Here is a 27,253-nt window from a genome sequence, read left to right as displayed (position 1 = left end):
CTCACGATGGGCATGGCTTCAGCGGGGGGGGGGGGACCCGAACTCTGCTGCGGCTGACTTACGCAGTTAAAAAAAAAGTAGAGCGAAAAAAGTAAAGCATGACGAAGCAAAACACAACGGGAGCTCGAAATTTTCATTATAAGAGGACAGAAAAATGGATTGTTGTTACATGGTTGACTTAAAGACTATTAACGTTTTTTGTCTTGCTCTACGTCTTCTTCGTTCAAGAAACGCTCGGCGAAGAAGCCGGGAGGATCGTAAGGACCGACCAATCCGGCGGGAGTCACCTTCTTGAACACTCCCATCTGGCCAAGATCAATTAGGGGGTGGAGGCGTTGAACTTGGATTTTGGCAAGAAAGAAGTTGCGACCGCGCTCGAAGACAGCGGCAACAACGACATCTGACTTCATCTTTTCTTCTAAGAACTTCGCGTCAGACTAGGCCTGGGCCTTTGCTGCAGACAGAGCCTTGTTTTTCTTCGCTAGTTCAGTACAGAGAGTTTCAAGTTCCACGCCCAGTGAAGAGATGGCTTGATCCTTGGAGGCCACCAAATCTTCCTTCGCGTCGGACTCCAACTGCGCCTCCTACTGGAGTTTCGCAAGAGCCCCTTCCAGTTCCGAAATCTTTTTGTCTCGAAATTCCAGCTAACCTCAGAATGGCTAATATGCTCGACCAACCCTTTAGAAAAGGAGACTTCTTGGGAAGCTAGCATGGCAAGGAGCGCCTTGCGCTCCTCAACGAATCCAGCGTTGAGGGCGCGAAGGCGGACTACCTCCGACCGTAGCGCTTCGGCGTCTTTGGTGGACCACTTGTAACGATGGAAAGCATGGAGCACTGTCGTCAAAGCACCCTCGGACACTCTCTCTAAACCTTGTTGCTGAACCACTTCATCCATTTTCACGATTTGCGCCGGCGTCAAGGATAGGGAAAATGGCAATCCCTGGTTTACAGAACCTGGGGGCGGGGGCGGATTGTGACCCAAAGGCGGCGGTGGCGGTAAACTGACAGATGGCATCGAGCTTTGTCCGGAGAGCGGCGGGACAACCGTCCCCTCAGGGGGAGATCTACCAATAGGATCGCCCCGGACGTTGGGTGAAGAAGCTGGAGTCACCTTGGGGGTCCGCTGGGCTGAGTTGCCTTGGGAGTCTCCTCGGGTCCATGAGAAGCTGTGAAGGTAATAGGGACGCTCTCCCCGTCGGAGGAAGAGGAAGCAGTCAAGAGGTGTGGCTTCTTGGGGGTGGTCGAGAGGCTCCCTCGCCAAGGTCCCGTTTCTCACTCTCACCCGCCAGGGCTATTGAAGATGTCTTGTCGCCCTTCAGGTTAACACCGGGGGGGGGGGGACATGATGTTCTTTTTCTTCTCAAAAGCGGCCAGAAGGTCCGCACTAGTGAAATTCATCTTCCCTGGAACGAAAGGCAACAAAGAAGAGTCAGCAGGGGATAAGAAGTATAAAATAAACAAGGGATAAGGGACGAAGCAGGGAAGGGGCAAGAAAACTTAAGTAAGCAGGAGATGATGAAATTTTGGCTTTACCGATCACGCGAGCACAGTCTAAGATCGGGAGTTTAGCCAGGAAGCTGATAACGACTTTGTCCTCAAGGGTTAGAGAATCCTCAGGTGGGTGGACTACCGGGGACACTTCTTGGGTCAAGTAGAAGGGAAATCGGGGTATTCATGAGATACCACGATCTTGAAATACCTTCGGGCGAGGTCGGTGGTGATCGTGGACTCTCCTCCACTCACGCCCTTCTCTCTCCATCGCCGTGGATGGGCCAAGCTTCTTCCACGGCCGCTGTCGCTTGCCGCCACGAAACCTTGCAAGAAAACCTCTCCGGCATCACCTCCATGACCAGTTAACCGCGGCGGCAGGGCGGTGACTGAAGGAAACTCAGATTACATCTCCGATCTCCTAGATGAGTGTTTGGCTGTGGTGTGTCGGTCGCTGAGCTTGGCTGATCGGAACCGGTGCTCGCTCGTCTGCCGACGGTGGCTCCAGGTTGAGGTTCAACGCGTAGATGGATCTGCTACCGGTAATCATCTCTCTCTTTGTTGGGAAAAAAAGAGATTGAGAGGTATTTCCAGAAGACTATCAGAGGGATTAGTCGATGTCTCAAGTGGTGCCAATGGCTGATCACGGTTTGGGTTTTTATAGCTGCCATGATAAGCATTTGAGAGAGAATGAAGATGAGAAAGGGGGGCAAATGGGGAAGAGGTGAAGATTACATAAGATTTGTAATCTGCAGCAGAGATAGTCCGTACCTGGTAGCTACCATGTTTCGGATCTTCTGTGTAGGTACCGGAAAAACCGACCCAAACCCGACCCGTGACCCGGCTCTTGCGGGTTTTCTCTTATGAACAGTGGCCAATTCCCTCTAGCTTTAGTAAGTTATAGATTCTCTTGCAAAGAAAATACAGAATATCCAGTTCAAATGTGTTGTAGCCTAATTTTGCAATGCAAGGAAACTTTCTTGTAGTGAAAAAACACCATTTTTACAGTGAAGAAATATATAGATGGTTTTTAAACTAAACCAACTATACCCTTAACTTGATAGACAAAGTAAAGAGATTCATACAAATATATTGAGATTAAGTTACTCACAGCATTAAACTTTGTCATCCATTTTTCATAGCTAGCCTTGCCAACCTAATTGATTTAACAGTTCTCTTTGAAATCCAAGGCAATAAAGCTCTTCAATTGACATAATCCTGAAGGGAACCCACAACCTATTAATATGATAGCAGATAGTAAACTCGTAAGTTAGTTCGCTAGCTAATATATACCTTATTGAGGAGTCATGCAAGGGTGTGGGATATGAACCCTCCATACTATCAATATCTTTTCTGGCACAACAGCGTAAATCATATCGCCAGATGCAAGGTGACCCATAATTTCAGCAACCTATTTCCCAAAACAGCACATTCTAGAGTCCAGACGAACACTTAAGAAGGAAATTCAGAGGTCAAATTGATAAAATGACAAAAACAAAAAGAAATCATCAGAATTAATACTGGCATACCCTTCTTGACAACCTTCAATAGTATTCTTCTGCATAACAACATCTTTCTCAAACTCCTGTTTGCCACCTGCTCCAGTCAAAATACCAATTACATATGCATCGCTAATAAAACACCATTAGACAACTGTATATCAGGGACCATACAAACTTGGTATAAACCTCAATTAATAATCAACTATAACAATAAAAAACGAAGCAAAAATTAAGAAATAAACGACCTAAATCATAATAAAAAATTTAAAAAGGTACTATTAAAGATAGATAAAAACTATCAAAATCTAGCAAAGCACAATAAAAACTCATAAAATCCTAAATTAAATAAAAATCCGAAAATTCAATAAAAATACCATAAAAATTAATTAATACTCTAAAAATAAATCTAAAATAAAATAAAAGACCCACATCTAAAATCAAGAAATAAACAACCTAAATCCTAATCAAATCTAAAATTTAAAAATGTACTAATTTAAGATAGATAAAAACTACCAAAATCTAGCAAATCACAATAAAACTCATAAAATCCTGAATTAAATAAAAATTCGAAAATTCAATAAAAATTAATTAATACTCTAAAAATAAATCAAAAAGAAGGTTAGTGGACTGTGGTAACGACACATGGAACATAATGTATTAGGAGTTGACACGTGGATCATAATGCATTTGGAGTTGACACATCACCAATTTGCTCTTCTAACCCTTGTTTTTTTTCTAATATATATATTGATTGATGGTAACATTATATACGACGCTAGATAAAAAATATTAAATTGATTTATGAAAAAATTATGCATGTACATTATATAATCTTTAATTGTTAAAAATATTTTTAAAGATTTTCTTAAAGTAAAATATTTTTTAAAGTTAAAAAATAAAAGAAGTTGAAAATCTACAAATGATTGGTTATTTGGTTTACCTCCTTTTTTTTTTGGTTTACAATGATTGGTTTAAAGTAAATAAGATTTTATTCTATATTTTACTTAGATTTATATATTTCTTCACTTTTGCGGTAAAGAAAGAGTGAAACAAAAGAACCAATTATTATTATTTTTTTACAATTCATTCATATAAAGTTGTCAGCAAGTGTTCATTGAAAGGCAAAGACCAGAGAGACTCAGAGAGAAAGCCCTTCTATGGCATGCAACAAGCGAAATCAGCATTCTGCAATCAGTTTCTTCAAGATCATTACAACAACAAGTCTTGAAGCTGGAAAGCTTGTAAACATTCTTTTCTTCATCTCCTCTTTCTTTTTATGCATTTTCTTCTTTCTTTTGAATTTTTACTTTGAGGTAGAATATACATGCCAGATTAGTTTTTACTTACCAATTTCTTCTTACTGTAACTTGTGTTTATTGCAAAATAATTTTGATTAAAGTTCCTCCTTTCATGTATTCGGAGTGATTAGGTAGTAGCAGATTAGCAGGGAATCATTAGTAATTAGTATCATTGACATTCTTGAAAAAATAAAATATATTTTAGAATTTTTGCATGCTCACAGAAAGTTTTGTGCAGAAAATCCCAAATGGCTTCGCTAGGAAATATGGAGGTGATATGTCAAACCCAATGTCTATTAAGCCTCCAGATGGCACTGAATGGAAATTATATTGGAATGAACATGGTTCTGATATTTGGTTTCAAAAAGGTTGGAAAGAATTTTCGAAATATTACTCCCTGGATCATGGGCACTTGGTGTTGTTTGAATACAAGGATGCTTCTCATTTTGGGGTACATATATTTGATAAGAGTACTCTTGAGATAGAATATCCTTCACATGAGAATCAAGATGAAGAGCACAACCCTGATCAAATTGATGATGACTCAGTTGAGATATTGGATAAGATACCTCCTTGCAAGAAGACTAAACGGAAATCACCAATTTCATGTCCTCAACCACGTAAGAAATTGAGAACCAGCACTAGTGAAGATGTTGGAAGAAGACCCAAATTGCAAAAGTTTCCTAAGCAACACCTAGTTGGAGGTAATCAGTCTCAAGGTACAAACTTTGAGGAGTCAACATTGGAAATGGAACCTGTCCATAATGAGTTGGAGGGTATGTTCTTCATGGTCGAATTATCCTTTTCATAAAATAACATTTTTGTTCAATGTTTCAGATGATGCAGGTGGAACCACTGAATGCCTTAAAGGGGAACACTTAACTTCTAAAACCACTAAACCTTTGAAAAGAGCCGGAGCCCTCAGATTTGGAAATTCCTTCTTCACCATTACGATGAAACCTTACAATATTGATGGATGTGCCTTGGTGAGATTTTTGTTATTTCATTTATATCTGTTAAGATAGTTTGTTACTTTTGTTTGAAGTAAAAATATTACTTGTTAGTAGCCAAACTTTCTAACATAATAAAGGTTAAAATCCAGCATATCCCATCACAATTTGCAAAGAAACATTTGAAGAAGAAAAGAGAAATTCTCCTTCAGGTCTTGGATGGGAGAACTTGGTCTGTTACTTATAATCTCTGCAAATTTTGTGCTGGATGGAAGAAGTTTGCATTAGATAATAAATTGAAGGTGGGGGATGTATGCCATTTTGAGCTGAACAAGAGGGGAGGCCATTCACTGAAATTTAAAGTATCGATCTTTCCAGTTGCAGAAGAACAGCATTCCCCTCGATCACAAGGTAATCCAAGTTGTTTAATCCAACTTGTTTATTCCATGTCAAGACTCAAGAACGAATTGGAGGGTCTGTTCTTCATGGCTGGATTATCCTCTTCACTTAACAGATCAAGTTGAGATTTTGAGGCCATGTTTTCAAACAAAAACATTTTTGTTCAATTTTTCAGAAGATGCGGATGGAACCACTGAATGCCTTAAAGGGGCTCACCTGACTTCTAAAACCACTGAAGCATTGAACAGAGCTGGAACCCCCGGATCTGAAAATGCCTTCTTCACCGTTATGATGAAACCTTACAGTGTTTATGATCGTTGCTTGGTGAGATTTTGGTCATTTTAGTTTTAGATGTTAAGATAGTTTTGTAACTTTTGTTAGAAGTAAAAATATTACTTTTTAGTAGGCAGATCTTTTAATATAAAAGGTTAAAATCCAGCGTATCCCATCACACTTTGCAAATAAATATTTGAAGAAGAAAAGGGATATCGTGCTTCAAGTCTTGGATGGGAGACCTTGGTCTGTTTGTTATAATCTCTACAAATTTAGTGGTGGATGGAAGGAGTTTGCATTAGATAATAAATTGAAGGTGGGGGATGTATGCCGTTTTGAGCTGAACCAGAGTGGAGGCCTTTCACTGAAGCTGAAAGTATTGATCTTTCCAGCTGCAGAAGAACCACATTCCCCTCGATCACAAGGTAGTTGAAGTTGTTTATTGTTTAAAAGTTTTATTCTATTTTGTTTGGTGTAGTAACGGTTATAATTTTTTCCACCAGAATTAGTTCTAGGAGATGGAGGTGGAGTGTATCAAATTTTGGGCTAGGTCTAACTCTACCCCAAAAAGGAAGGATTTCTCTACCTTATACAAGGATTTATTTTGCGTTATCTGTAACCAATGTAGAACCTTATCACATACACCCCTCACATCCAGGGCTGGACTTCTGACACTTGAAGTTTGCAGCACTGAACATCTAGGATAGGATAACTAGGATAAGGTCTGATAACATATATTTTCAAAAAGTTAGAGTGAGTGAGTCCCCCTCTCAAACTAGTGATGAGGGAATCACACTTAGTTTGTCTCTAAATTGACAAAAACTAGAGTGAGTGAGTGCCTTGGTCAAGCAGTCTGTTATTTTATGAGAAGATGGGACATAAGCTATGCTGACTTGATTTTGCAAGACCTGATCTCGATTAAACTAGATGTCAACCTCTATGTGCTTGGTTCTGGTGTGCAACGCACGATCACAAGCAAGTGCTTTTGCACTTAACTGGTCGTGCCAAAGGATTGGTTTTCTTTGCAAAGCCAGGTTTATCTCCTCCAATACTGATCTAATCCACTTCACTTCAGCTGCCAAGATTCCTAATGCCCCGTACTCGGATTCTATGCTTGATCGTGCACAACCTTTTACTTTCTTGATGACAAAGCACTTGAATATGATAATTTCTGATATATTGTATATTGATGAACTTGTACAATATATATAGATGTAAAAGAGATATCTAAACTATATCTTCCTAAATCTTGAAGATACTAATCTATAATAGACACCTATATCTGAACCATATCTCTATTTTTAAACTAAATCTTAATAATAACTAGTATTTAGCCCGTTGACCCGTGCGATGCACGGGGAATTTTAATTCGAATCAACTACTAATCATTATCATTGAGTATAGATGAGCATTGATATATATGGAATAATACAATGATGTATTTACTGATCGTAATTATTTTCTATTGATGATTTTACATATCATCTTCAGTGTGGACATTAATTAGATAGCTTTTCTATATCAACTGTGGTTCACGTTCTGTATGTGTTGTTTAGCACAATCTTACATGTAAATAGCAAGCAAATAATTTGAACATATAGGTGATCTCGTAGGTGTGATCTCAGGTGCAATCTTGCATATAAAACTTAAATAAAAATTCATGCCAAGTTGTATATTCATAGAGAGAAAAACCATGAAAACACTCATCTCATGCTAGAGACCAAAACATCAGACACAAAATTCAAGAGAATGTTAGCACAAATAATGATACATAGCACAAAACAGATAGTTGTTAAACACATGAAAAGAACTTACTTCGCTACAATAGTTCAAACAATGAATAAAATTACATGACATACACATCAACAATGTTAATCACATCATCATCTTCATTCCCACCAATGTTAGGATTCATCTCAAAAGTCACTTCAGGAGCAAGTTTGTAAGAAATCCCTCATTTAATCAACCCTTTTAGATATAGTTAGTTATTAGTTACAAATATATATTATTTTCCCTATATTAATTTTCTTGTGATAATAATTTAGCTTGCAAGCCCAGCTCCATAATTCCTTGCCTGAATTTAAATTGTTGAAGTGCAACTTTATTTAACGAACATGGATGTATATAGTAGATGGAGTTTGACACGTACTCTTGCAATGCACGAAAGTTTAATTTCTAAATTTATTACATTTAATTAAATTATTTTAAAATAAAATAATGCACATTATATAATGGGTTTAATGGATATGTATCGGCAGTATAAAATTTGTTTGCACAGACATCCAATTGAATTCCGCTAAATCAGATAATATTTTTTATTTTAATTAAAATTAAAGTGCAACTTTCTCTCCTACGTGAAATATATTGATTGAATGTCAGTGTAGACGGTGCATATTCATTAAACTCTTATAGAGTACACATTATTATGCTGTTGGCATTGACAATAAAAAAACTTGAACCATATTATATATTTCAATACTCATACATGTTAGACATAATTTTATAATTTAATTAAATTTAAGACAGATTTAGATATATAGTAGTAGTAAAATTTTTTTTCATTTTTTTTCACGGAGTTTTTTTAATTGTAATTTATCCGATAACAAATAAAATTTATTGTTACAAAATGAATAATGTTTTCCACTAAAGAAATTAAATAGGTTTTGTATTTTAGCTGAATGAAAACACATCAATTTAAAATAATCATTTGTATTGTATGGGTTAGATGTCACAATCCATCAACTTACTTGTCCATAAGAAGCAAAACACAACAAAGCCAAGAACACCAAAAGAAGAGTGACTTAAACATGCATGAAAAATAGTTAATCAAAACAAAATTGATTTCATGAGTTGTTAGAGCATGAAAAACCATTTAAAAAATAAGGGATTTATTAATGCAAAACTCATTTCATGTTACCTTCATTGGAATCCAATTGAAAATCACAATGACAAAGAAATTTTCATAGACACACATTACTTAATGATGACAACTCTCAATACTATATCAATCACACTTCTATCATTGACAAACACTCACACGGACACATCATTTAGTAGAAAGTATTCAATATTATAGGATCCACACCTCTATTATTGACAAACACTGCATAGTGTAATTTCCTAAGAAAAAGCTCTCCCAAATGAAAATATAAAACAAACATCAGTTACCACCTCCACAATTTAAAGGCTAAGTAACTATCACACCATGGAACTATTGCAATTTCTTCCATTATTATTCGCCAAGGCAATGGACTTTTTTTTATGGATAATCGGGGATAAAAGCCCTAAACATAAACAACTACGACCTCACAGGAGGTATTGCAAAAGTGAAACATGAAAAGAAATAAAATAAAAGAGGGAAGAGATTCAAACGTCATGTAAGAGCCCAACATCCCTAGACCATTATTGGATGGACACTATGCTTCTTCATTAAGATTGAACACGAATTATGTTCACTGTTGAAGGAGAATAAAGATAGCATATATTGACAAATGATGTGGAGACCCTGAGAGGGAGAGGGTAGTGCGTGAGCATCTCACTTTTAAGAGTGAGTAGACAACAAAGGAAGAGCACTCTTCTGTTCAGTTAACAACTATTACTACATAAATTTCAATTGCAAACCTAACATACTAAAAATCAAACAAAACCATACATAAAAGTACATTGGACACATTAATCTTCCCAGGATGAAGGACATCAACGACCTACAACACACGATTAAACAAATACAGAAAAGATTACTGATCATATCAGCATCTAGAGCCAATGCAGCCTACACTTCATATATTTTTTTACTAATCTAAACACCATCTAGAACCTCCTCTAGTTGTTCCAGCATTGTCACACGTCACCCAAAAGCCTTTCAGCAGCTTAGAAACCAGATGTAAGCTAGTCTGCAAGAATAAGCTTACTATTTAGTTATAGTTTCCATAAAATATTGAGCAATGGTTGTTACAATCTCCAACCACCAGGATTGTGAGGAGAAAAGGACGCAGATAGGAGAGAAGAGCAATACATTCAAATCTGCATAAGAGTGACCATTTCAACATTAGATGACAGCTATTTAAATAAAGGTTAGAAAGAGTTAATAATCAAATATCAATCTCTGAAATTATAGCATAAATTGACTGGTGAAATTCAAGTTCAGGAACGGCGTTCAGGGACAAAACTGGACTGGGCGAGCCCCTAGAGGGGCAACGCCCAGCGTATAGCCCGCCCCGAGGTGGGGCCCTAGCCTTAAGATGGGCCTTGACCTCGGAGGCCCAATTGGCCCAATAGACAGTACCCAAGCTCTATAAATAGGAGGTAGTTACCAATTGTAAGGGACTTTGGCTCATTTAATGAAAGAACACATGCAATTCAGCATTCTCTCTCTCATTCTCATTCTCTCTCTAGCACAATTCTCCACTCTCTAGGTACTATCCCTATCTTCAATGTTCATTCCCAGAACATTTGGCGCCGTCTGTGGGGACTGTAAACTTTCTACTCCCATTCACGTGGATTAATTGTGCAGGAAGTTAACTCTGATTGCGATTAGGCAATTCTCTGGTTTTCTGATTTTGATTCTGTGACCGGTGTTCGTTTTCCGATCGGGTTTGCGTCATTCCTAGTTTGGATGGAGACTCGACGCAGGAGGCAGCATCATTCACCAGTGCGACAGCGAATTTCGCCGCCTCGGCGGCCTCATCGAGTTGTCCTGGATTCTCCGATACGAACGGCGGGGGTACAGCCGCCTTCTCCTCCTCCATCACCACCACCTCCTCCGTCGCCTTCGCAGGTCGGATCTCTGGAGCGCTCACCAGAGAATTCACCTGCTCCGGAGCAACAACCGGCGGTGACATAAGAGCAATGGCGCCATATGATGCGCAGCATTGGCAACATCCAGTAGCGGAATGAGCATCTACAAGCTCAGTTAGATTTCTATCGCCGCGGGCAATAGGATGATGGAAGCAGGGAGGCGGATTCTGTAGCCGAGTTCTGTCCATTCTCGGAGGACGTTGAGAGTGTGGCAATTCCGGATAATATGAAAACGTTAGTTCTGGATTCCTACAGTGGAGATTCTGATCCGAAGGATCATCTACTGTATTTCAACACTAAGATGGTGATAATTGCGGCATCGGATGCGGTGAAGTGCATGATGTTTCCATCGACGTTCAAGTCAACGGCGATGGCATGGTTCACGACTTTGCCGCGCGGATCGATTTCGAATTTCAGAGACTTTTCATCCAAGTTTCTGGTACAATTCTCGGCGAATAAGAATCAGCCGGTAACAATCAATGACCTGTACAACATTCGCAAACAAGATGGAGAGTCACTGAAGGAATACATGGCACGGTACAGCGCTGCATCGGTTAAGGTAGAAGACGAAGAACCTCGAGCTTGTGCTCTGGCTTTCAAGAATGGTTTGTTACCGGGAGGGTTGAACAGCAAGTTGACGCGCAAACCGGCACGTTCGATGGAAGAGATGCGTGCTCGAGCCAGCACTTATATCCTAGACGAAGAGGACGATGCTTTCAAAAGAAAGCGCGCGAAACTGGAAAAAGGCGACACGTCACCCAAGCGCGCGAAAAAAGATAAGAACGGCGAAGGTAAGGGGGATGGCAAGCAGCAGAGACTAGATAAGGGGAAGGCGGTATTCAAACCGACCAAGGAACAGTTGTATCCACGGCGCGATGATTATGAACAACGCCGGCCTTGGAAATCTAAGTCTCATCGCCAGCGGGAGGAGACTGATATGGTGATGAACACAGGTTTATCGGATATGCTCCGAGGGGCGAGGGACGCAAATCTAGTGGATGAGTCGGGGCCCCAAAATATCAGCCACGGGACGCCAATCCCAAGAAGTGGTGTGAGTTCCATCGGTCCGCCGGGCACGATACGGACGACTGTTGGACTCTGCAGCGGGAGATTGATATGTTGATTAGGGCGGGATATCAAGGGAATCGCCAAGGTCCGTGGCGCAACGGTGGCGATCAAAACAAAGCGCATAAGCGAGATGAGGAACGAACGGACAATAAGGGCAAGAAGAAGCAAGAATCAGCGGCTATCGCCACAAAAGGGGCCGATGACACGTTCGCTCAACTCTCAAGACCGCCCGTAGGGGCCATAAACACCATCGCAGGAGGATTTGGCGGCGGTGGCGACACCCATGCGGCGCGAAAGCGTCATGTTCGTGCAGTTAATTCGGTTCATGAAGTTGCTTTCGGATTCGTGCACCCTGACATCACAATCTCGATAGCAGACTTTGAGGGGATAAAACCCCACAAGGACGACCCGATAGTGGTGCAATTAAGGTTGAATAGTTTCAACGTCAGAAGGGTACTTCTGGATCAGGGTAGTTCGGCTGATATTATCTACGGTGACGCATTCGACTAGTCGGGACTAACTGACAATGATCTAACTCCGTATGCGGGAACCCTGGTGGGTTTTGCAGGTGAGCAAGTGATGGTGCGAGGATACATTGATCTAGACACAATACTCGGGGAAGATGAGTGTGCCAGGGTTTTGAAGGTAAGATATATGGTCCTTCAGGTGGTGGCATCTTACAATGTCATCATCGGGCGAAATACATTGAATCGCCTTTGTGCTGTAATCTCAACAGCCCACTTGGCGGTCAAGTATCCGCTAAGCAGTGGAAAGGTTGGAAAGCTGAAGGTGGACCAGAAGATGGCAAGGGAATGTTATAATAAGCGGCTGCGGAGGCCACGTCCGCGGTAGCGGATTTGGGGGCCGGGACGGTGGTTGTCTCGGTAGCAGCGGCGACGGAGGCTTCAGTGACATTTTTGCCTTTGGACGCGGCGGCAGTGTTGGGCTGAGCGCCGGGGTTGGAAGAGCCGGCGACGGAGGAGACTTTGGCCAATTTTCTTCTCTTGGGGGCTTTGCCGCCCTCAGCTTGGTTCTCGGCACCGCCTCGCTTCTTCACGTCGCCCTCAGCGTTGAACTTTGGGGAAAAGCGAGCCATTCTCCTCTCGCGGGCCTTCAGGAGCTCGGCGTTCGTGAAGTTCATATCTTCTGCAACAATAAAAAAAAATCAGTGACGAGAAAGAAAATGTCGATAAGAAAACCAAGCTATGGACAACCTAGGTATTTGGGAGTCCTTGAGTGGTCAGCGCCCTCAAGGACTGTTGTGCAGTCAAGGATAGGAAGCGGGGCAAGGAGATTTAGAAAGGCTTTGTCGTTGGTGGACAAAGATTCCTCTGAAGGATCGGTAATCCCATTGGGCTTCTCCGTCCAGTAAAGAGGGAAAAGGGCGGTCCCATCCCTAAGGGTGAAGGCCTCTGGGTAGGCGGGGTGAACCGCCACACGAAAGTACTTCCGCGCGAAGGAGGACTTCGCGTTACTTTTGTGGGGATGCAAGCACTTCCGGCCGGCCCGGGCTTTTAGGGAAATCCATCCCCTGTTTTTGATAGACTTGGGGTCGACATCGTAGAGGTAGAAGAAACTGGTGGGAGATGGGGCGATGCCAACCGCGGCGCAATAAGATTTCAAAGCACCGAATAAAGGCCCAGGCGTTGGGATGGAGTTGGCAGGGAGCCGCGTTGATGTCGCGAAGGACGGTTTGGACAAAGGGCGAGAAAGGAAGCCTGATTCCAAGCTCGCTAAACATGTATTCATACGCAAAGAAAAAGTGGGATCTCTTTACGTCGCCGTTTGGCTTATGAAGCCAGGGGCGATCCCCAGGACTGCAGATCCAGATCCTGAGTTTGGCGTTAAACTCATCGTCATTAGACAAACCACCCAGGGACCTCACGAATTGCACAATGAGATCGCTATCCTGGAAAATGGAAGGTTGGTCTATAGCCTCGTGAGTGGGGGCTCTTTGGACTGGAAGGGGCAGAGTGGCGTAGGTTTTTAGTCGGTAAGGAGGGATCTCCGGGACCTCTAAACGGAGGCCGCCGGCGGCGGTGGAGTCAGGGTCGCTTCCGTAGGAGGAAGAGGAATGATTAGGGGAGGTAGGTTTTGAAGCCATTTTTAGAAGACAGCGAAGTGAAAGAAAGGAAAAGATGAATATGTGTATGATGCAAAGATAAAGACAGTAGGACTCACCGGAGTAGGATGTGAAGAGTGGGTAGCGGAAAGGGTGATAAGCGACGGCTCTAGAACGGAAGTGGGTAGAGGGAGTTTGGTAAGCGATTAGGGAGGTGAAGAGAGGTTTTGGAAAGGGATGATCGTAGGGAAGAAGGGTTTTTATAGGAAAAGGAGGGAGGCTGGAAGTGTGACGCGTGTTGGACGCGTGTGGAAGGTCGAGAGTCATGATGGTTCTTTGGGGAAGTGGGTTGCGTGTAATGGGGAGTTACTGCGCATGATGGGACAGTTATGAAAAGTGAAGTGACGGTTCCGGAGAAAGAGGGAAATTGATGTAACTGACGCATCACGTGGGGCAGTCACGTGGGGCAGTTAGGAATTTGAAAAGTTTTTAAATAGGGGAAAGAAAGCGCGAAAGGCCTCGCCACTGTAAAAACCAAACACCATCGCCTGACAGGAGATACCAGTGACAAAGTTTAGTCGCTCGCCGGGAATACTGCCAGTCAATGATTGGGTGATCGGCACGTGGCCAATGCGCGCTACCTTTCCCGCCGGCGAACGATCATACACCTGCTCCAGCTGATCGCCAGTACGGAGCGATCGCTCTCGCCGCTTGTGGACTTGTGGACTTGTGGACTTGCCGGCTCGGGTTGCTCACCAAGCCAGTGGACTGGGTGACTAAAGGCGCTAGTCTCCTTTTGCTCATGCCATGTTGGCAACGTAGTTCGCTTTTCTTTTCTCAAGCCATGTTGGCAGCTTAGATCTCAGTATACAATAGGACACATGTAAAGGCATTTAAAAGACACACTTAGCTCTCATACTTCGAGCTCGGTGTCTTGTGGACTAGTGGACTGGGCAAGCCCCTAGAGGGGCAACGCCCAGCGTATAGCCCGCCCCGAGGCGGGGCTCTAGCCTTAAGATGGGCCTTGACCTCGGAGGCCCAATTGGCCCAATAGACAGTACCCAAGCTCTATAAATAGGAGGTAGTTACCAATTGTAAGGGACTTTGGCTCATTTAATGAAAGAACACATGCAATTCAGCATTCTCTCTCTCATTCTCATTCTCTCTCTAGCACAATTCTCCACTCTCTAGCACAATCTCTCATTCTCATTTGGGAATGAACATTGAAGATAGGGATAGTACCTAGAGAGTGGAGAATTGTGCTAGAGAGAGGATGAGAATGAGAGAGAGAATGCTGAATTTCATGTGTTATTTCGTTAAATGAGCCAAAAGTCCCTTACAATTGGTAACTACCTCCTATTTATAGAGCTTGGGTACTGTCTATTGGGCCAATTGGGCCTCCGAGGTCAAGGCCCATCTTAAGGCTAGGGCCCCGCCTCGGGGCGGGCTACACGCTGGGCGTTGCCCCTCTAGGGGCTCGCCCAGTCCACTAGTCCACAAGACACCGAGCTCGAAGTATGAGAGCTAAGTGTGTCTTTTAAATGCCTTTACATGTGTCCTATTGTATACTGAGATCTAAGCTGCCAACATGGCTTGAGAAAAGAAAAGCGAACTACGTTGCCAACATGGCATGAGCGAAAGGAGACTAGCGCCTTTAGTCACCCAGTCCACTGGCTTGGCGAGCAACCCGAGCCGACAAGTCCACAAGTTCACAAGCGGCGAGAGCGATCGCTCCGTACTGGCAATCAGCTGGAGCAGGTGTATGATCGTTCGCCAGCGGGAAAGGTAGCGCGCATTGGCCACGTGCTGACCATCCAATCATTGACTGGCAGTATTCCCGGCGAGCGACTAAACTTTGTCACTGGTATCTCCTGTCAGGCGATGGTGTTTGGTTTTTACAGTGGCGAGGCCTTTCGCGCTTTCTTTCCCCTATTTAAAAACTTTTCAAATTCCTAACTGCCCCACGTGACTGCCCCACGTGATGCGTCAGTTACATCAATTCCCCTATTTCTCCGGAACCGTCACTTCACTTTTCATAACTGTCCCATCATGCGCAGTAACTCCCCATTACACGCAACCCACTTCCCCAAAGAACCATCATGACTCTCGACCTTCCACACGCGTCCAACACGCGTCACACTTCCAGCCTCCCTCCTTTTCCTATAAAAACCCTTCTTCCCTACGATCATCCCTGTCCAAAACCTCTTTTCACCTCCCTAATCGCTTACCAAACTCCCTCTACCCACTTCCGTTCTGGAGCCGTCGCTTATCACCCTTTCCGCTACCCACTCTTCACATCCTACTCCGGTGAGTCCTACTGTCCTTATCTTTGCATCATACACATACTCATCTTTTTCTTTCTTTCACTTCGCTGTCTTCTAAAAATGGCTTCAAACCCTACCTCCCCTAATCATTCCTCTTCCTCCTCCGGAAGCGACCCTGACTCCACCGCCGCCGGCGGCCTCCGTTTAGAGGTCCCGGAGATCCCTCCTTACCGACTAAAAACCTACGCCACTCTGCCCCTTCCAGTCCAAAGAGCCCCCACTCACGAGGCTATAGACCAACCTTCCATTTTCCAGGATAGCGATCTCATTGTGCAATTCGTGAGGTCCCTGGGTGGTTTGTCTAATGACGATGAGTTTAACGCCAAACTCAGGATCTGGATCTGCAGTCCTGGGGATCGCCCCTGGCTTCATAAGCCAAACGGCGACGTAAAGAGATCCCACTTTTTCTTTGCGTATGAATACATGTTTAGCGAGCTTGGAATCAGGCTTCCTTTCTCGCCCTTTGTCCAAACCGTCCTTCGCGACATCAACGCGGCTCCCTGCCAACTCCATCCCAACGCCTGGGCCTTTATTCGGTGCTTTGAAATCTTATTGCGCCGCGGTTGGCATCGCCCCATCTCCCACCAGTTTCTTCTACCTCTACGATGTCGACCCCAAGTCTATCAAAAACAGGGGATGGATTTCCCTAAAAGCCCGGGCCGGCCGGAAGTGCTTGCATCCCCACAAAAGTAACGCGAAGTCCTCCTTCGCGCGGAAGTACTTTCGTGTGGCGGTTCACCCCGCCTACCCAGAGGCCTTCACCCTTAGGGATGGGACCGCCCTTTTCCCTCTTTACTGGACGGAGAAGCCCAATGGGATTACCGATCCTTCAGAGGAATCTTTGTCCACCAACGACAAAGCCTTTCTAAATCTCCTTGCCCCGCTTCCTATCCTTGACTGCACAACAGTCCTTGAGGGCGCTGACCACTCAAGGACTCCCAAATACCTAGGTTGTCCATAGCTTGGTTTTCTTATCGACATTTTCTTTCTCGTCACTGATTTTTTTTTATTGTTGCAGAAGATATGAACTTCACGAACGCCGAGCTCCTGAAGGCCCGCGAGAGGAGAATGGCTCGCTTTTCCCCAAAGTTCAACGCTGAGGGCGACGTGAAGAAGCGAGGCGGTGCCGAGAACCAAGCTGAGGGCGGCAAAGCCCCCAAGAGAAGAAAATTGGCCAAAGTCTCCTCCGTCGCCGGCTCTTCCAACCCCGGCGCTCAGCCCAACACTGCCGCCGCGTCCAAAAGCAAAAATATCACTGAAGCCTCCGTCGCCGCTGCTACCGAGACAACCACTGTCTCGGCCCCCAAATCCGCTACCGCGGACGTGGCCTCCGCAGCCGCCGCCAAGTCCACTACTGTAGGTGCCACTGCCGCCCTCACCGGTGCTGCCACTACCTCTGCTGATCAATCACCAACCGCTGACCCAACCGCCAACATCTCTCAACCCTCAACTGTTGAGAAACCCGTCACCGTTGATGCCACAACAGCTGCCGCGTCGCCTGATGCTCCTGCCGGGGAGAAAAGAAAAGAAAATGAAACCCCCCCGTCTCCTCCTCGCCAGAACGCACCTTCTAGCCCGCCCCCAACAGCTGATGGGCGCTCCGCGTCTTCTAAAGCTAGCCGCGAAGAGGGGCTTTCTCCTGACGCCGCCGCTACCCAGATCGAGCAAGCTCCTGGTAAAGAGGGCGGTTCTTCCAGCTACTACAACATGCTTCCCAACGCCATTGAACCCTCAGAATTCTTGCTTACCGGCCTCAACCGTGAAGTCATAGAGAAAGAAGTTTTGAGCCGGGGTATTGATGAAACCAAGGAGGAAACCCTTGCTTGTCTTCTACGTGCTGGGTGTATTTTTGCCCATGCGTTTGAGAAGTTCAACGCCGCCACCGTTGAAGCTGAGCGGTTGAAGGCCGAGAGTGCTCAGCATCAGGAAGTCGCCGCTGCTTGGGAAAAACGCTTCGACAAACTGGCGACGCAGGCAGGAAAAGACAAAGTCTATGCCGACAAGATGATTGGCACGGCGGGGATTAAAATCGGCGAACTGGAGGATCAGCAGGCACTGATGAAGGAAGAAGCGGATGATCTTGACGCAAGTCTTCAAGCTTGCAAGAAGGAAAAAGAGCAAGCTGAGAAGGACCTGATCGCCAGAGGCGAGGTGCTGGTTGCGAAGGAGTCAGAGCTCGCCACATTGCGCGCTGAGCTGGAGTTAGTGAGGAAAGCGCTGGCAGAGCAAGAGAAAAAGTCTGCTGAGTCCTTGGCCTTGGCGAAGTCTGATATGGAGGCGGTGACGCAGGCTACGTCCGAGGAGATCAAGAAAACGACCGAAGCTCATGCTGAGGCCCTCGCCACAAAAAATGCTGAGATTGCCTCCCAACTGGCAAAGATCAAAGGGCTAAAGGACGAGCTGGCGACGGAGAAAGCTGAAGCCACTGAGGCGAGGGAACAAGCCGCTGACATTGCCCTTGACAATCGCGAGCGCGGCTTCTACCTTGCCAAAGATCAGGCCCAACATTTGTACCCGAACTTTGATTTCAGCGCTATGGGAGTGATGAAAGAGATAACCGCTGAAGGATTGGTTGGTCCTGACGATCCTCCCCTGATTGACCGACACCTCTGGATGGCGACTGAAGAAGAAGAAGAAGAGGAAGAAGAAGAAATAGGAGGAAAAGACAAACAATGAATAATGTAATTTTAATGTAATGCACTTTTCCGCCATTCATATATATAAGCAACCTTTCGTCATAGCTTTTATATCACCGTTGGATATTTTGTAAATCATGTTGGAATGCTTTCGCCAAATATTCATTCGCCGACCTTATATCTTGCGCTATTTTTTCACGCGTCGTGTGATTGAATTACGCCTAACGATTATGTGCGTTAATTTTAACTAGGACTTGTTGCTTGGTATTTCCCCACCAAGACTTTAACATTTTCCACAAAGGGATAAATGGCCTCCATTCTTGAGGGCTTCGCCCGGGGCTTTGCCCGCTCGGGGCTTACAATGCTTGGGTCCCAATGGCCATTTGGGGGTCCCAAGACTTTTGCCTAGTTAACGGTGCTCGTCGTATTCTGGCGAGACTTACCCAGCACATCGTTTACGGGACCGGCGATCACATCAGACTTTCCGGGGGGTGATTCCCAGGCGTCAAAGGCCATTTGTGGAATCGCCGCCACCATCTGGGTTCCAGCAGGCCCCTTTGGGGATCAAGCTTGTCCCACTTAGTGATCACCGTAATTCTTTATGTCGATCGGCAATTCCGATCGTCAGGGAATCCCTGGAATTTTTGGACACGAATTTCATTAATTTTCGTTTTATTTTATTGATGGAGCGCCTCATTAAAAAACTCCTTTCGGAGAAAAAGAGCACGCTTTGTTATAGCAATACATTGGAAAATTTGAAGACACTTTTCAGAAAAATTTAAAGGATATCCAGCTTCGGCGACTCCGCCTTGTTCACTTTCTCTCCTGCGATCAACTATAATAGTAGCGCAAGCTCGGACCATTGAACGACCTGGGTAACCGCCTTCCATCAAGCTCTTCCAAGTGATAGGCCACGGTACCGAGAACTTTGACAATGCGATAGGGCCCTTCCCAGTTGGGAGTCAGCTTGTTTCCCGGGGCTCCTGATCGCCACTTGAGGACGAGGTCGCCGACCTGCATATCTCGAACGCGAACCCTGCTGTTGTACTTGGCTGCCACGCGTTGCTTCATCGCCGTTTCCCGAATGTGTGCCTCGTCACGCGTTTCTGCCAAAAGGATCAGCTCCATCGCCATGTTGGCCTGATTTTCCCCTTCAAAATCTGGTTGAGTCCGCCATGTAAAATTGTCAATCTCCACCGGCAACATGGCATCTACCCCATAGGTCATTCTAAAGGGGGTTTCCCTTGTAGTAGATTGCACAGTGGTGTTGTACGACCACAGCACCACCGGAAGTTCATCCAGCCAAGCTCCCTTAGCCTCCTCAAGCCGTCGCCTTAGTCCACGTAGGATTACCCTGTTTGCAGATTCCACTTGCCCGTTCGTCTGCGGATGCTCTACAGAGGCGAACCTCATCTGTATGCCCATTTCCTTGCAAAATTCCCTTGTTTGGCTACTTGAAAACTGGGTCCCGTTGTCGGATACGATCGCCCTTGGGATCCCGAACCTGCAAACAATACGCTTCCAGTAGAAATTGACTATCTTCGCAGAAGTAATCTTGGCCAGGGGCTCGGCCTCAATCCACTTAGTGAAGTAGTCCACCGCTACTAATATAAACTTCATTTGCGCCCTGGCGGTCGGAAAAGGTCCAACTAAGTCCACACCCCACATGGCAAAAGGCCATGGGGCGCTCATCGTTACCAACTCTTTTGGCGGTGCCTTAGACAAATCTGCAAACACTTGACATTTCTTGCATCGCTTCACGAAGTCCATACAATCTTTCCTGAGGGTGGGCCAGTAGAAACCCGCCCTCAACACCTTGCAAGCCAAAGACCTTCCCCCGATGTGGCTCGCACACACTCCTTCATGTACCTCAGACATTATCGCCTCGTACTTCTCTGGCGGTACGCATTTTAACAACGGCGTTGAAAAACCACGGCGATACAAGTGTCCGTCAATGAGAGTATAGTGGCTCGCCTCCCGCCGTTTTCCTTCGTGCATTGCTCCACTTCCGCCGGGTCCCCCGCCAAGATAGATATTATGGGACCCATCCATGTCGCCCCTCTGTTTACACATGCCATGAGCTCGCCTTCAATGCTTGGGTACGCCAGCGTTTCCTGAATCACACTTTTGTTGTTGCCGGGCTTCCGTGTGCTTGCCAATTTGGCCAGCGCGTCCGCCCGCTGATTTTCTGCCCGAGGAACATACTCTACCACGACCTCTTGAAACAGTGTCATCAAATATCGCACTCGCTCGAGGTACTTAATCAGATTGGGATCTTTGACCTGGAAAGTTCCCTTCACTTGATTTTCCACCAATTGTGAGTCCGTTCTTATCAGCAAACTCCCGATCTTCACTTCCCGCGCCAACTTCAACCCGGCGATGAGAGCTTCATATTCAGCCTGGTTGTTCATCGCTTTGAACTCGAACTTCAACGATTGCTCCAATACTAGTTCCCCCGGCCCTTCTAACGTTACTCCCGCGCCACTGCCACTACTATTGGAGGATCCATCCACGAAGAGAGTCCACTGAGTGTCCACTCTTTCAAACCGATCTGGAGTCAACTCGACCACAAAATCAGCTAGTGACTGCGCACCAACCGCGCCCCGCTTATCATATTGTAACCCATACTCCGACAATTCAACCGACCAGGCGACCAATCTACCTGACAAATCCGGTTTTTGTAACACTTGTCTCAAGGGCAAATCCGTCTGCACCTTCACTGGGAAACTCTGAAAATAAGGTCTCAACTGCCGAGCGGTGACGAGGACCGCCAACGCCGCCTTCTCAATCTTCTGGTATCTGACCTCTGCGCCCTGGAGTGTATGACTAACAAAATAAACAATTCGATGCTCGCCATCTATCTCCTGTAGTATCACCGAACTCAGAGCGCTATCACTCACAGCAAGATACAAGTGCAGCGGGTGTCCCTGTATTGGTTTTGACAAAATTGGCGGTGATGACAGGAGCTCCTTGAGGCGAACAAAAGCTTCCTCACACTCCACCGTCCACTCAAATGCAACATTCTTGCGAAGACACTTGAAAAAAGGGAAAGATCTGTCACCAGATTTAGGAAGAAACCGAGACAAAGCTGCTATTCGCCCTGTTAAACGTTGGACCTCTTTCACATTAGAAGGGCTTTTCATCTGCTGAATCTCCTTGCATTTATCTGGGTTTATCTCTATTCCTCTGGATGTGAGCATGAATCCTAAAAACTTGCCACCCTGAACACCAAAAGAGCATTTCTCCGGGTTGAGGCGCATATTGTGCTTTCTTATCTCGCCAAATGCTTCCTCCAGATTGTAAGACCCAAGTTTTTAAGCTTAGAATAAGTGGAAGAGAGATTCCGACAGAAGAAGCCGTATCAACGTCCTGCGGCGGAAGGTTTTACCTCGGGGCAGTATAAGCCCATAAATGCTACCGGAGGAACAGGAAACAAGACTTCGGGTCAAGGAGTGACGTGTTACAGGTGCAAGAAGGTGGGGCACTACACTAACATTGGGACTAGAAGAGTGAAACAATCGAAGGGAAAGCAGAGTGCTTTAGTAAGAGTTATTTGGAACAAAGACACAGACGATGCCATATGGGAGTTAGAGGAAAAGATCAAGAACAATAGTCAGAGCTTTTACTGAACCCTAAGTTTCGAGGACGAAACTTTCTTTTTGGAGGGTAGTAATGTAAGACCCAAGTTTTTAAGCTTAGAATAAGTGGAAGAGATTTCCATTTACGATTAGGCTTGATGTATCGTGAAGGGAAACCTGAACAAAAGTTTATTAGATGAAATATATTTATGAAGGAGAAAGTTCAGGAAAAGTCTGAGGATCGTATCGAAGTCGATAAAAGTTATAGCACGATCGTTATACGCTTAAACCTAGGTCAGAAACCCTAATATATAGCTAATTTTCATTTATAGGCACGATGGAAGTTAATTCCAAAAATCTTCAGAGAAATGTTAGAACTTCTCTTTTTCCATATATCACAATCGTTTCAAGGCGAAACTCTAGGATCTACGAACGTTCGATTCCAATCATCGGAAGTTTGCCGAAACCGAATCCCTGGTATTTCAAAACCCTAGAATCAACCGACAATGAAGACTTTTTCTATTCAGAGCTTCAAATGAATATTCTACACGCGTACACCCATTTCTCTTGATGATTTCAATCTTTCTTCAGAAGGAAGTTTTCCATTCCGACATCCGATGCAAAAAGCAACTTATCGGGTAAAATAGTTTTACACCGACTTTGCACCGACTTTGCATTAGTTGCAAAAAATACAAGGAGACATCTTCTTAGCTTAGGAATTCCTTTGCCAAAACCTATCTTAGAATTCATGGAGAATGATGCCGGAAAAATCAGATTCGCGAAACTTTCATTTTCCCGCGAATTACCATTTTCTATATATAGCAAGCAAGTGAGAAGAAATCACAAAACTCCACCATTTTCTACCCAAGGAGGCCGCGAGTTTGCTAAGGAGAGGAGGAGAAGAGATTTTGTTCAATCCTTGCTTGATCGTTGATTAATCAGTTGCTGCTTCAAGGTTTCGAGGTATAGTCGCTAATCCTTACCTCTGATCGCTTTTTCCATAGCTTTTCTGTAGAGTTTTCTGAGCGGATAGTTTATGGGTTTTTGCAAAACTATCCTGAATCTTTCATTTCTGATTCTAAACCTCTTCTATACGTGCCCAAGATCACTTCTGCCGGATTAGATTTTCCGTTATGTCGCCGGAATCGATTTTAGCCTAAAATACTAATTTTGGAGTTTTTGGAGTAAAGCTTCAACCTTTAGGCTGAAAACTATCGCCTTAGCTTAGTGCTAGTAGGATTAGTTGTCATAAACGTCGTTGGTGACGTCCCTGCAAAATTTTATTTTTGGGATTTCAGTTTTGAAAATCCTAAGTTAAAAATCATGACCAAAATACCCCTGCGACAGTTTTTGATCCGATAATTTTTCCGAGTTCAGAATACCCTTAGTTACGGCTTATGAAAGCATATGAACCAAGTTTGATCGAAGAAAAATCGAGCCCCATAATTGCACAAAGTGGCCGTGAGCTATTAGAGGGGGAGGAGGAAATTTCCTTTTCCGAAAACTTGTCCTTTCGCGCTAGATTATCGTACCTTAGAGTATAGATTACTTCGAGTAACCTTAGTAAGTATCGATAGCTTAGTTTCCGATAGATTCTGATAGTATTTCTGTGACTTTGCTTTAAAGGAACTTTTGAGGAATTTCCTGAGGAGCAACGCTTTGCTTGTGAGGAAGAGTTAGAAGATAATCCTGGAGAATCTGCAGGTGAGGGCTTCTCACTGAATCTCTAGTTAATGCTTAGGGTCGATGTTTCGACATTGTTTACTGTTTATGCACTGAGATTGTGTGTGATTGAAAATGTTTTCTGAGGCTTCGGCTGACAATGTAGATGATTCATCTACTGAATGTTTTTGAAGATTGACTTACATGCTATGTGCTATGTGGGTAATCTAGGATGTGTGGTGCATGCTTTATATGCTAAGTGCTAAGTGTTAATGTTGAGATTTCTTGATATATGACATGTTGTTGATTGTGATGATTTAAATATGCTTTTGCACTATAATCTGAGTTTCTGAATGGTGAGAATAGCGGGCAGGTCATGCCGATTTTATTTTGAGAGTTTTGAGAAAGTTTGATAGGACGAATGAGATTCGGGCCTTGTTATGATGTTTGTGGATCGAGACATTCTCTGGAGTCATTTGGGGATTAGGAGATCCCGAGAACTTATAGGATTTGCGATAAGACTAAAAAGGATATTATTTTGAAAAGAAAACTCATAAGACATTAAACAACCTCTAAATCTTTAAATAAAGATAATAAACTCGAAAGGAAGCTTTGGATGCAGATCATAGTTTTGGAAAACGAGAATTGTCGTCGGATCCCAGCATTGAGAAAGTTGAGGGGCTTCGAGTATGTAGATGTTGTGGTGCTGTTGGAGCAGCGTTTGTTGTTGTGCTGTTGGAGCAGCTATTGTGGTTGTGCTGTTGGAGCAGCTATGTTTTTGGGCGTATCTTCGACTTTGCGGCGCGAATCCGTATGTCCAAACCCGACGGGTTGGGCCGATTCGGCAATAATTGTTGACACACGCGAATCCGTATATTCAATCCGATGGATTGGATCGATTCGGCGGTAGTCACTCAGGCACGCGTGAATCCGTATGTTCAATCCGAGGGATTGGATCGATTCAGCAATAACCTTTCGACTCGCGTGAATCCGTATGTTCAATCCGAGGGATTGGATCGATTCAGCGACAACTTTTCGACACGCGCGAATCCGTATATTCAATCCGATGGATTGGATCGATTCGGCGGTAGTCACTCAGGCTCGCGTGAATCCGTATGTTCAATCCGAGGGATTGGATCGATTCAGCGACAACTTTTCGACACGCGCGAATCCGTATATTCAATCCGATGGATTGGATCGATTCGGCGGTAGTCACTCAGGCTCGCGTGAATCCGTATGTTCAATCCGAGGGATTGGATCGATTCAGCGATAACCTTTCGACTCGCGCGGATCCGTATGTTCAATCCGATGGATTGGATCGATTCGGCGATAGTCATTGGACACGCGCAATGTCCGTATGTTCGACTCTTTTGAGTGAACCGACTTGGCGTTGTCATTTGTTGCGTGTGCGAGTCCGTATGTTCAACCCAGGGGGTTGGATCGACTTGACATGCCTAATTGTTGGGCTATCCTGGGGATAAGTCCGGGAAACCGGGAGTTTCCGAGTATGTGATACTCTTTGCTCGTTGAGCAGTTGTGACCATCGGATTGAGATGAGTCGGATGATCCGGAGATCATCAAGAGTTACTATGTGATGTGAAGAAGTGTCTTTTGTCGCAGAATCGACTTTACCTTAGGGTAAGCTTTTAGAGACTTTAATTTACCTAGAACACGTGGCGACGTGTCGAGAGAGAGTCGGAGACGTTGTTTGACTAATCATCCTGCATTCATGCATACTGATTTAGTTGTCGAGTGTGATTGTTATTTGTTAATCCTATGTGGAACATGTTAATTGTTATTATTGCTGTTAAGTTCATTATGGAATATGCAACCCTAGGATGTTATCCCTAGCTATAAGCCTAAGTGGCTATTCTTTTATCTATATCTATTGGTGCTATTATTTATGTAATTCTTTGGAGTTGACCCTCGCGTCTTCTGTGTGTGCTTTGGCGGACAAACGCCCTTTGTCAGATGTCTTTGGCGGACTGGTTCACGACGGTTCACCCTTCGGGGGAAACTAGAGTTGGGATGCTGGAACAGGAGCGCATCGCGATAGCGAGCGGAGGACGGATGGTGTACATAGACTAGGTCGTTCTGGATTTCGAATTCGGACGACGATCATGCCAGCATGTAGGATTGAGTGTTAGTGTGAGCTCCTCGAGATGGGATTAGTGTAGGAGTAGAGTCTTAGCTCTGAACATTATTTGTTTCATTCGGGACAGGGTAGTTTCCCACCTATAGCTTTTTGTGTGGTTTCTTTACGGGAATCACAGAGAGTTGGTTGGACTTAGGAGGTCTTGTTTCAGGCCGATGGGCCAGCTTATTCTCAGTTTTGAGGGATAGTGTTGCGGACACTTACCTTTAGATTTGGTTTGTACATTTTGCCTACGGGCGCTACTTTTCTTATTACCCGTCACTGGAGGTTTACTCGTGACGTGGCTAGCTACTTACAGCGGAGGCTGTTATATATATTGTATATTAGTTCTGTTTATCGTTACTGTTGGGTTTTATTTAATTCAGTCTTGTCTTAGTTATTATCGAAAAAAAAAATTCACATTTTTCCGCATTAAGTTTATTTTGGTTACTAAAGTGACGCCACCGAAATCGGGGTGTTACACAGATCTTGATGATGGTCCAAACCATGTACTGATTTAACAATCATATCATCAACGTAAACCTCCATGTGTTCTTCCCACCTGCCTAGCAAACACCCTATCCATCAATCTTTGGTAGGTCGCCCCAGCATTCTTTAGTCCAAACGGCATGGTGCGATAGCAATAATTGACTCTGGCGGTCATGAAAGCTGTTTTGTCCTCGTCCGCCGGGTGCATGCAGATTTGATGATAGCCAGAATAAGCATCCATCAAGCTAAGCAGTTCGTTGCCCGAGGCACCATCAACGAGACTATCAATGCTGGGAAGGGGATACGAATCCTTTGGACATGCTTTGTTTAAGTCTGTGTAATCCACGCACATCCGCCATTTCCCGTTCGCCTTCTTTACCATTACGACGTTCGCCAACCACGTCGGATATTTCACTTCCCTGATGAATTCTGCCGTCAGCAGCTTGTCTACTTCCTGTTGCACTGCCTTCCCCTTGTCGCCACCCAAGCGCCTCCTGAGTTGTGAAACTGGCTTGACACTTGGATTCAATGCTAACCGATGGCAGATGAAGTTTGGATCAATTCCGGGCATGTCTTTGCAGCTCCAAGCAAAC

At 44.5% G+C, this 27,253-nt stretch overlaps 1 protein-coding gene across 1 annotated transcript; it reads left to right on the top strand.

The window, feature by feature from the left end:
* The first annotated feature begins 4,502 nt into the window (after positions 1-4,502).
* Positions 4,503-6,343, top strand: LOC130735958 (B3 domain-containing transcription factor VRN1-like). The gene is made up of 5 exons (XM_057587825.1): positions 4,503-5,064; positions 5,126-5,274; positions 5,379-5,649; positions 5,813-5,961; positions 6,065-6,343. Exons 1-5 carry the CDS (start codon positions 4,503-4,505, stop codon positions 6,341-6,343), a joined length of 1,410 nt encoding a protein of 469 aa, XP_057443808.1.
* Positions 6,344-27,253: the final 20,910 nt, after the last annotated feature.

This window comes from Lotus japonicus, chromosome 2, assembly GCF_012489685.1.
Source record: "Lotus japonicus ecotype B-129 chromosome 2, LjGifu_v1.2".
Lineage (NCBI taxonomy): Eukaryota > Viridiplantae > Streptophyta > Magnoliopsida > Fabales > Fabaceae > Lotus > Lotus japonicus.
This window is presented reverse-complemented; position numbering and strand designations above follow the sequence as displayed.